This window comes from Lottia gigantea (genome assembly GCF_000327385.1).
Source record: "Lottia gigantea unplaced genomic scaffold LOTGIsca_89, whole genome shotgun sequence".
NCBI lineage: Eukaryota > Metazoa > Mollusca > Gastropoda > Lottiidae > Lottia > Lottia gigantea.
In genome coordinates, this window is record NW_008710923.1 from 798,066 (window position 1) to 810,486 (window position 12,421).

At 31.5% G+C, this 12,421-nt stretch overlaps 1 protein-coding gene across 1 annotated transcript in view; it reads right to left on the minus strand.

Annotated features, from left to right (window-relative positions):
• The window catches only part of LOTGIDRAFT_197810 (hypothetical protein), a 45,485-nt gene that overhangs the window by 10,061 nt on the left and 23,003 nt on the right, over positions 1-12,421 (minus strand). The window contains exons 2-3 of the mRNA XM_009068110.1: positions 6,551-6,592; positions 4,657-4,705 (exon numbers count right to left, since the gene is read on the minus strand). Of these exons, the coding sequence (XP_009066358.1) occupies positions 4,657-4,705; positions 6,551-6,592 (91 nt within the window). The remainder of the gene's footprint in view (positions 1-4,656; positions 4,706-6,550; positions 6,593-12,421) is intronic.

Here is a 12,421-nt window from a genome sequence, read left to right on the forward strand (position 1 = left end):
ATACAGCAAAGAATAGAAGTCAGTCTGCTGTAAATATGTCAGATACTGCAAAGAATATAAGTCAGTCTGCTGTAAAGATGTCGGATACAGCAAAGAATAGAGGTCAGTCTGCTGTAAATATGTCAGATACTGCAAAGATTAGAAGTCAGTCTGCTGTAAATATGTCAGATGCTGCAAAGAATAGAAGTCAGTCTGCTGTAAATATGTCAGATACTGCAAAGAATAGAAGTCAGTCTGCTGTAAATATGTCAGATACAGCAAAGAATAGAAGTCAGTCTGCTGTAAAGATGTCGGATACTGCAAAGAATAGAAGTCAGTCTGCTATAAAGATGTCAGATCCAGCAAAGAATAGAAGTCAGTCTGCTGTAAAGATGTCAGATCCAGCAAAGAATAGAAGTCAGTCTGCTGTAAAGATCAGAGTGCCAATGAACTTTTAGAGAGGCATGATGTCAGAATAAGTCTAAATTCTTTCCAAGTTGATATCTGTCAAGGAATCTTCTCTCCAGTTAATAAATCTACTAGGTTATCTTAAACTCTGCTAGTGATATTTACAAGTGACATGAACTCTTTTACCATTCATAGAATATCTTATCAGTCTTCTATCTCTGTCTTGACAATTAAAGGGGGTATACCTCAGTGCCTTTGAATCGTTCAAAAGATAAGTCAAATCCTTCAAAGAGCAATTTGGGCATTCTAATATTATTATTATTATTATCTTCTATCTCTGTCATGATAATTATAAGGGGGTATGCCACATCAAATGACTTTTATACATGTACTTGTAACAGATTTATTATATCCCCTGTTTGTTTTCTGACAATGACAATTAAAGGTGGTATACCACAGAAAATACCTTGTGGAATTTACTATATTCCTTGACCTTGCTTTCAAACCTTCTTCCTCGACCTTTTATGTCTTTTCTACTTCTCTCTGATTTATCATTATTTTATTATTAACTTTAATTGACCCATGTTTTCTTGAGGACTGTAACATATTATTTTATTCATTCTTCTGATTTGCAAAGATATGGTAGCTTTAAAATAAAAGGCTGAACATCTAACAGTACAATATACAGTTAATTAACTGTCAAGAATAGTTGGATTAACAAATAAATTCTACTTCTTGCAATAAATCAACCATTCACAGTATTATATACCAACATTCCTTCCAAGGTTAGGGATCACAGTTAATAATCTTAGTGAAAAATTACAGAAGATAGATCTTGTACAAAACAAGGCATTAGAGTCTTTGTTCAAGACCTATTGGACTCTTCATATCCCTCTCGTAGCCTACATTAAGATGTGACTGGTACCCCCTTATCCACCATAAGCAACCTGGAAGTCTCCAGAAGTTGTTAATTGTTCACAAAGTTGACAAATGTTTGAATCCACTGCTGATGTGTTGTCTAACTAGCCTCTAAGGTAGCATCTGCGGTGTTTACTGGTAACCCCAGAGTAGGTTTAAAACCAGGCATCAGAGGATGAAGCATAGAAAATTCAACAAGGATCATTCAGCCTTGTTTTCTTTTTAATCATAGGATCTCTTCACTTTGTCCATTATCCCCAATACATTTGGCTAAACCAACCAACTCAATCTTAAAATTATTGAGAATTCTCTAGCTGACAAGAGCATGTGTGACTTGCAGGGCATCATTCACATCCTATTCTCTTCACCTGAATCAACTCTGTGACTTGACTCTTTCAAAGAGTCTACAAACCAATAATGTCATTTTGGAATTGTTATTGATATCAGCAAGACACAATATACAATGTAATCTAGAAACCTAATAACAGTATTTTTAATAAAGAGATTGAAATTTTCCTGTCTATAATCGTGATGTAGTGACGTCAATGGAAGTTAAAAATAGTCTGAGAGTGTATTGTCTTTGTGTAATATTATAATTCCACCCACTTTACCTGCCTTGATTAATACTATTATCATGTAAATAGTAGTACTTATCACCTAGTTATTAATCATGTTTGCAATATCCTTCACAGTGTTCACACACTTTCTAGTTATCAGATCCTTTCATAGTGTTCACACACTTTCTAGTTATCAGATCATTTCACAGTGTTCACACACTTTCTAGTTATCAGATCCGTTCATAGTGTTCACACACTTTCTAGTTATCAGATCCTTTCATAGTGTTCACACATTTTCTAGTTATCAGATCATTTCACAGTGTTCACACACTTTCTAGTTATCAGATCCGTTCATAGTGTTCACACACTTTCTAGTTATCAGATCCGTTCATAGTGTTCACACACTTTCTAGCAATAAGATCATTTCACAGTGTTTGTACACTTTCTAGTTATCAGATCCTTTCATAGTGTTCACACACTTTCTAGTTAGCAGATCCTTTCACAGTGTTCACACACTTTTTCATCATCATGGTTGTTGACGTTAACTTATGATGACTTTTGTCAATAGATGTCAGATCTTAATTGTAACTTTACTTCTCAATATCTTATCTTAGTTTGATCTTCTTTTCTTATTATCAAGAAACTTTGCCATAACCAAATTTCTTTGAGAATTGTTATTTTTTTCTAAAGAGCCTTTAATTCTCAAGAAGTTTTTCTTAGCAATTTTAATTTTATTGTAAATAATAATAAAAATAAGACACTTTTTGCTTTCAAATGGTTACTATCCAAAATATAACCTTGTGAACTCTCAAGAATTCTATTAAAGTTTTTCTTTGCAATTATAATGTCTTTCATGCAGAGATACCTGTGTTCTAAATTTCAATCAAGGAATTTGGGAGTTGTACCTTCTGATGACTGACAAAGACAGTAAATTTCATAAGAGTTTGAAAGACAGTCAATAAAGAATAAAATCAAAGCAGTGCATCAAGATAACATAGAAATATTAACAAACAGATACCAAACCACAAATACATGCAAAATAAAATAATACCAACACCACACCAAATGTTAAACAAAATTAGTAAAAGATTATTTGCAGACACAGATTTAGGATGTGGCCACGTAAGAAAGTTGTTGATCAGTTAGAAATTCAGAGAAATCCCTGAGAGCCCAGATCCTAGCCCATTAACTTCTTTCAGAATTCTTCGTGAACGTTCAGGTCAATCTATATCGGAACAGTTGGAAGCGTTTCCAAAAGTAAAAATTTGAAATGTTTGTTTGATCAATGAGAGATCAGATGATCCCAATCATATATTGAATTCCATAAATTTGGTTATGTTGGGAAATCTGCATATATATTCACAATGTCAAGCTGTTACAAACTTTGTATTATGCCTTGACTGCGATAGCCACATTGCTTGTATCACGGAATGCAGCCACATGGTTGGATTGTATGTTAACATCTACAGCCATGACATTGTGAAGATGAAATTTGGAGTTCCAACAGACATTTATTTATTTTATTAATTTCAATTGAGCATGACCAACTGTAACAGTATAGAATCAGCGTTCTCTTTAAGTTTAAAGTCCACTACCCTTGTTTTGTAAAAGCAGCACACAGCCAAAATAATGAAGTAATTTTTGTAACCTACCCCCTTGTTCATCCAACATAACAAGAGTTTTGACACCCACATCTTGACTCTGAAATCATTGCAAATAACAACTGAACAGAAAGCAAACAACAATATAACAGAATACATAACTAAAAAATACAATAACAAGGAGTGCAGTGCATAGTTCATCACTACAAAATCTCATCAAGAGATAAAGTTGCTAATCATTAATGCTACACAGAATCTCTATTAAAGGCATAGTAACCTATATGAAAAAATTCCAAGATTCATGGAGAAAAACCCTTTAAAATCAATAATATATCAATTTGTGCCTACAGAAAACTCAGTTTTAAAACTGAGATTCAGTGAACTTGATGAAAATTCATCAAAAATATTCAATTAAGATCAAAAGATCATTAAGTGCACATCAAAGTAATGAAGTATACAAAACAACTCCTTTAAAGTAAATCTAAAATCATTGGACAACATGTTTACTTCTAAATTGAATATATTCAACTATTGGATTTAATGTTTGGTAGAAATAATGACGTTGTTTCGATTATTTAAGACCAAAATCAATAAGAATGGAAAGGAAATGTGCTATAATTTGACGAAGACATGTCAATTACAATGATTTGAGAAAAACTTGAAACTTGTGAGAAGGTCATTAACTGACAAAACACGCATTTATATTTATGTTAATGGAAAAAAACAAGATACCGGTACTACAAAGAATCAATTACAATACAAAATTGCTTTATATCAATCTTTTTTTCTAAATAATGAAATGCAGATTATCAAATATCTGAATTCAATACTTTAATTTAGATATTCTGAAAACAATCAAGGTGTGTTTTTATATATAAACTGTTATTTTCCCAAAAATCTCATAATTTCATCTATTTGTCAGTTGTTGAAAACAACATTATTGTACAGAAATAGAAATGAAATTCAGATTATGAATTATCTGAGAAGAGTATATCTCAATTTCGTACATTTTTCTCAAAATCTCCAGATTTCAATTTTTACATTGAGATTGTTAAAAGCAAAGATATACTGACAATTCTGAAATAAAAACTGATAAAATTATTTTAAAAAAAATTAAGTTCTAACATGCAGGGTTATGATGCACAAACTAACAACATTGAGTTCATCAGTCCATTAAATAGGACCTTTCTTACCTCCTTGTTCATCTAACATTACCAATGTTTTGATACCAGCTTCCTTACTCTACAGTAGGCAATGAGGAGAAAAAAACTTGTTAATGGGCATGTAGGAATGAAAGAGATTCAAATAGCCTTAACCAATTAGATGTTAAAATAGGATTTATATATTTAGCTGAATATTTTCAATCATGTGCAAGTGATGCCATGGGTCTTAGTGATGTAAATTTTGTTCAAGTGATGCCATATGTAACTTAGTGATGTGAAATTTGTCTAAGTGATGCCAAATGAGTCTTAGTGATATCAAATTTGTATAAGCAATGCCAAATGTTCTTGTGTAATGTCAAATTTGTCCAAGTGATGTGAAATGTGTCTAAGTAATGTCAAATGTTTCTAACTAATGCCAACTTTGTCCAAGTGATGTCAACTTTGTCCAAGTGATGTCAACTTTTCTATATGATGTCAACTTTGTCTAAGTGATGCCAAATTTGTCCAAGTGATGTCATATGTGTTAGTGATGTCAACTTCATCTTAATGTTGTCAAATTTGTGTAAGTGATCTTGAATTTGTCCAAATGGTAAACACAATTCAAAATAGATTTTTGTAACATGTGCTCTCCGCTTTTAAATGTCATTCTAATTTTATCTTAATTTAGAATCCATGTAGAGTTCAGTACTCTCAAGTGGCAAGTTAAACCTATTTTAGAACCATTTGTTAGCATACAAATTTCTTTTATTCACAAGAATTACGAGAGCTAAAAATATCCAGCAATTGTAAAATCTTTTAAAAAGAACTTTCTTCTTATTGATTAGAAGTTTGAAATTTAAATTGTGTGAGAATGAAGTTTGAAAAGTTGAAATTTCATTGAGATTTTCTGTCTAGAAAATAAATTACAATTCAATCTTTTATAGTTGAGAATATCAATAAAAACGTCTAAAGAGACTATATATATCATCAGATATAATCTTAGCAATAAATTGTCGCAATTTTCACTTAATTCACGTTGATTCTTCAAAAAATATCACCAAATTTGCTGCTCATTAACCTAGGCTTACGTCTCTTTCAGACTTTACAAAGATTCCTTTTTAGTAGAAAGTGAAATCAATGACGCGTTTATTAGATAAGAAATGAATAGAGAGATGTTGAATAAAGAATGAATGTTTAACTGCTGTAGACAGAAACCGAAAATAGAATTCTAAAGACAAGGCACGACATAAAAGGAAAGATAATTTATCTAAAATAGATGATAGTTAAAGTATTTATGTTATCACAGGGCCCTGCTATAGACCAATTACTACAATATTATCATCATTTAATGAACTTTTTATCATTTTTAATTAAGGATCTTCGTCCAGAATGATATTAATATTCTTTGGTAATTGCCAAACTCAATTATGGATTTTCATATCTGGCTGGTCTTGTTTCATATAACAATTTCTTTTCTTCAATTTTTTGTTTCGGAACATGGAAGCTTTACTTTCACTTTCAATTTCTAGAAAAAATTCCTCACAGCTTTGAGAATAAGCTTTGAGAAAATCTATCTAATTAAAATGAATAAGTTAAATACCACCAGGTCACTAACTTAGAATAAATTGTTTTAAATAACAATGGAGACCAAAAAACAAATTCTTTCACTTTCAATTTCTAGAAACAAATCTTGCCAGCTTTGAGAATAAACGTATAGAAAATAAATCTAATTAAAATGAATTAATTTAATAGCTTGTAGCATCACCAGTACGCGACCTTAGAATAAATCCTTTTAGGTTACAATGGAGACCAGAAAAAATTATGAGACGAAATTGTAATCTAATTTTGAATAAATTGATATCAAAATAACCTTGGCACTATATATAAACTTAATTTGTCTAATATATAGATTTCTTATATATTAATATAATTAAGACATACTGACCTCTTCACACATCTGCAGCATACGCCGCGTACTTTCCAATGACTGAAAAAGAAAAAAATAATGTAAATTTTAAGAGTAAAATATAAACAGTAAGAAAGAACTCTACAAAAAATGTATACCCTTTCAAAAATAATTTTCCAATTAGAGTGGAAGTCAACAGTTTCTTGGAAAATAATGCAAATTACAAAGATCTAACTAAAATCACAAAAGGGTGCTGAAAATTATATGTGTCAAATTCAGAATTTTGCAAATTTACCCCAAAATGAGTTCAATAATAGTTTTGTAAACAAACTTTGCAATCACTTCAGTAAAATCATTGATGATTTTGAAGCCCCATGCCAATAGATATTTGCATATGTATCACCCACTATTACACAATATTTGATCAGAAACCATAGTACACAAAATGGAAAATATCAGCTGTTGGTTAAGGGTGCTTTGTGGCTCCAGGCTCCATGCATGGTATATACAGAAATATTTTCACCAGAGTGAGCTGATAGATGGAAAATAAAGGGGTTGTAAAGAGGTTTTCTAAAAAAAATTATATGTATCAGGGACCATGATAGCATCAATTTGCCCCATTTTTGATCAAACATCATGCAACTGTTACATAAGGCCTTTCGCTATTAGTGACGTCAAATTTTAAAAAATCAAATGTCAAAAATTGAGGAATTCCTCGATAGAAAAGAAATCTTGGATCCCTATATTATAAGAAGAGAAACATGTCTGAATATATTCTAACCCTCTGATTAGTATTTATTTATAGAGGTGAATATTGATAAAGTTGATATATAGTAAATTTGTATATAATGAGAATATATCTACAGTATTCCTACTATTATCTCTATAACAATATTGATTAGATTGGTCTCAATATCAATATTAAAGGTCTACAGAGACACTCTGGCCTATCTCTTACTCTACACTATATATACATTCAAATTATCACGAGAATTCATACAAATTTTATTCCTATTGATCATTTCCTATTTACACCTCTTCTATTAAATAATTCCATAGAAATGGACATGACACAAAACAACCAAGAATCACAAGCAGCGGGCAGTCTAATTAAAATTAGACCAAAACTTTCATTCCATTTTTTATTAGCTTTTATCTTTAATATAGCCACCACTTCAGTTAGGGTCTAAAGACAGCCTTCTTAAACATTCGTCTGTTTAATGACACTGCCAGCTAATCAAAATCCTGCCCTCTCCAATGCTGGGATTTTGTGATGAAACAAAAGGTGCATTCAGTGTATATATGTATTTCGTCAATGTTTTTGTCTTAGAAATCCTCTTTCTCTCTCCCTTTTGGGTTTTTGCATGCCTATTTTTGATTAATTTGTGGTCTAAATTTGGAATTTGATGTCTGAAATTACATTTGATATAAGATTTTATGAGAAGATGAGAGATTAACATGAGGAAGGATAATTCTGTAAAAATAGTCGTTTTGAGTGCAGTGATAGTTAAGCCGATGTAATTAAATCTTCAGTTTGACTAGCTTAATATTTTCATGCTCATGATATATTGAATTTTTGTCGAGAAACTAAGTATTGATCAGCTTAGATGACAATTTCCTTCATGTCAACTAAAAATATGGCAAATTTCGCATGTCAACTAAAAACAAGACAAAAAGCTTTTCACACATTACAGGTTAAAAAAATTCAGAATTTGTTGTCAGTTTTATTGAAGATTAAAAGGTTGCATAAGTCCATTTCACAGCCCAGTCAGCAGTTCTAATAGTAGGATTATTATTCTAAACTTGAAGCATTGTTTTTGTTGGAGGATTTATTCATCTTCACAATGTCAAGCTAATTCAAAATAAAACTTTCAAGGAAAATGCTGCAGTTCGATCCAAACCGCAAAACAAAACCCGGAAAACAAACAACATATTGCGAAACATTGGTAGCAGCCAATGAACTTTTCACATGAGTAAGTATATAAATCATTAGTAAGTATTTCAGTAAGTGAGTAAGTATTTCAGTCAGTGAGTAAGTATATCAGTAAGTGAGTAAGTATTTCAGTCAGTGATCAAGTATTTCAGCGTGTAAGCATTTCAGTAAATGATCAAGTATTTCAGTCAATGAGTAAGTATTTCAGTAAGTAAGTAAGTATTTCAGTAAGTAAGTAAGAAATAGATCACTTAACTTCTAATAAAACTCAGACATTCTCTTAAAGGAAATGTTTTTCCAATCTAATATTAATATCTCACAAGGGAATTTCAGGATGTCAGTGAACCAAAAGAAAAAACTATTTGGTACTTTAGTGTAAACAGAAAACAAGCCTTATAATAATCAAAATATAGAATTAGCCTTAGAATTATCATTACCATCTAATATAACTGTGAAAATCAAAAAAAGTTTTTCTATTCTACCGTTCTTTGTCTTGCAAATGAATGAATCACTTTATAAATATTTTATTTTCTTTCAGGGATCACAAGTTTATGTTTTCAAAACCTGTTTTTCTTACGTGTCATATTTATTTTGATGCATAAAATTAGTTTGCAGTGTTACATATTTCTATAGAAAACAAAGGTATGGAAATCATAGTCTTTCGCATGTTTGAAACCGTTACATATTTCAACTGACAGTTGTATCAGGGACAATAAATAATAATATATAATATGCAAATTCCGATTTGGAGTCCTGAAACTTTCAATAGAAGTCGGTTGTTTTAATTAATAAGGTTTCATGTGAAAAACGAATATGCAAATATTATTCATCAAACGCTATTGAAGATGATTACCACTTTCTCCTTTGCTGCCACGCTTATATTGACCTTCGCCTCAAATATTTTCATCATCAATACTGGTCATGAAAAATGAAATGCAATATGACTAGCACAAACAACAGAAAAATTATCAACCATGGAAAATTTATTTATTTAAATCTTTGTAAGTGAAAAAATCCTTCTTGAGTACACCTAATAGGTCTTTGAAGTAAGTATATATTCATGTATATATCTGTCATATCTGTGTATATGTATGTATTGTAGTTGTTTGTCCTATAACAACCTATAACAACTGATTTGTTTTGCTTGAATAAAAAACAAAATTTAAATCAATAAATAATAAATATTCATGATGTTACATAATTTTCAAACTGGCCAATCATCATGCTAGCATGTCGGCATGTTTACCTTTTGTTTTGTAATGTATTCTGATAACTCCTTTCATATGAAAAAAGCTTATTTTAATTGGTTAAAATACAACATCTCATACAAAGCTATTTGGATAAAGTAAAGCACAAGTGGAAAATTGCGCCTGTTTTAACAGCAATGATATGGAAATAAGATAGAGACTAATCGAAGTCTATTAGAACAACTAATCTCCTTATTATAATCGTCTGTAAATAGCAAGACTTATATAAACAATATAGTCAGAAATTCCAGACTAACATGCATACTTAATACATTGATTGGCTTACTTGGTCGATATGACCTTAGTTTTCTTCAAGCTTTGTGTACTTTTAAACATAGAGGTTACAAGTGCTTCATTAGTGGCTGATTTTTATTCTACCTTGAAACAATGGTGGTAGTTACCAGACCAGAACTATTACACAGATACTAAGTTACCGCATGGTGCTACAGGAAACCATAAAAAAATATCAGCTTCTGACGAGGACATCCAGAAAACTTAGCCTTAATTTGATATCAGATTAAGTAACTGACTTCTCCATTCAAAAGCATCTTCAGAATATCCACGGGGGAGGGAATGTCTAAATAGGGTTGTCTTACTTTCTGTTTTGTTCTTTACGAACACTGGTGCCGCACTATACAGGTGGCTCTCAAGTGGCCCTCTGAACCACGAGCCAAACCTTTGAGATCTCTTTATTTAACTTTCCAAGTAGATTTATTTACATCAGATTTTAATTTTTGATAAACAGTTAGAATTCATGTATTAGGTTTTATTCAGTACTGTTACTGTATCACATTATTGTTGTACAACAGTTTTGATACTGTATCAATTCAGTGGCTATTTAAGGGTAGGGCCATTGGGTCAAGCCCCCCATACCTCTCACACCCTCCATAACCCGTGAAAAGTTATTTTTGAACTAAAAATTAAACCCTCTAAATGCTCAAAACTCATTTCAGGCCATCTGAAATCTGTAAGCTTCTGGGAGTATCTGGCAGTCCCCTGATCAGACCCCCTACCTCAAGAGGATTCAGCTCTTTGACCCGCTACCTTCAAGCATTTTTAACATAAGCTCTTGTGTATCATATTACTGTCTTACATTCAACACAATCCATATTGAGCTGGTTTGAATATAGGTTCTAATTATCTAATGACTTTCAGCCCCATCAATCACTTTATTCTCAGATGGAAATTTCTAAAAAAAAAAACTGGAAATTTCACCATTTTTGGATTTATTTCAACATAATGGCATATGGGAATCAAATAAAGCTAACCTTTTCTCATTTTCGAACATAAAGATATCACTCTTTTTAAAAAAAATAGCAGACCCATCATTTTGTGCTCATGGAGATCTTTATAAAGTTGTAATATAATGAAATTAAGATATCTTGTTGTAGTTTTTTATATTTACTATCACATATTCCTATTATTCATCAAACCAGGAACTAGTTGATTAAAGATATTCATGCACATATATGTTAAAATATAAACACCAACAGTTCACTCTATTCTAGGAAGTATAAGTAGTAATCAACACTCTGTCAGTTAAACCTGCTGCAGATGAGAAGAACTAGCTGAGCTGCCTCCCTCGAGAAGATGGGAGCTCTGCTGTTTCTCCTGTCTACACTGAATTTCGAGAGAAAATTCAACCCGAGAGGCTGTGTTGAAAATATATATCCTGTTTGATATTTTCTCCAACAAGAGGCCAGAAACTCAACGTTTGCTAACATATTAAGTTGCCAGCTGAGCTAGAAAAAGTTACAAACCAATAAGATTGAGTTAACATATCAACATGGCTACCATCAATGACCTCGTGAATGATGTAATTTTAGAAGATCAGCTTGGCAAGAATACCCGTGACTGTATGCTATTAATGCTGCAGAATTATAAAACAGATCTCGAGGCAGGCAGATCAACCATTTCCTGTCGTCTGTGGCAGGCTTTAAGTCTATATATTTTCAATTACTATTCATTCTACCCGAAATAAAGTAGACTTTATTTTATAAATCCCACCTGAATGAGCAGGAATATATTTGCTCCAATTTATCATTATATATACAATGAGACCCATGACATAATCACTAACAGATTACTTTTTTACTAATATAGATCAAGCTGTAATTGAAACCTTGCATGTCAACTGATCAAGTTCTATTTAGAAACATGGTCTGACCCATAACTTTCTATTTAGTCTCACAAAAAAATAATAAAAGCTTTCTTTGTAAAGGCCAAATTGTTCATTTGCCTCTTCAGAAAAAAAAGTTTGTACCCCCAATTCATTTCGAATAAAATTTCAAGATTTGATTTTTTATTTCAACTTGAATTTTTTTTTTAACGTTTCCCAAAATCTATATCTATTGAGTATAAACAAACTAAGTACTAACGATTCAAACTGCAAAACGATACAAGGAATCCTAAACAACATACTGACAAAACTTAGATAACACTCAGTTAATGATAATACCAATTCAATTCCTTTTTCTAAAGAGCCACCTTATACCCTCTATGGAAGTTATATGCCTATGGTGCTTGAGAGCTCATGCAAAATCATGAAGATCTCTGACAGACAAAATGAATAGCCAACCAACTTCTAGACTTAGAATTCAGGTTCAGCTTGTGAATGTGTTTCCTTGTTGTTCAGATTATATTGTATTATCTTAGAGCAATCAAAGAAGTTTTATAGGGATTGTGAAACTTTTTAGTGTATCAGGGACAAGGATAAAATTAATTTGCACC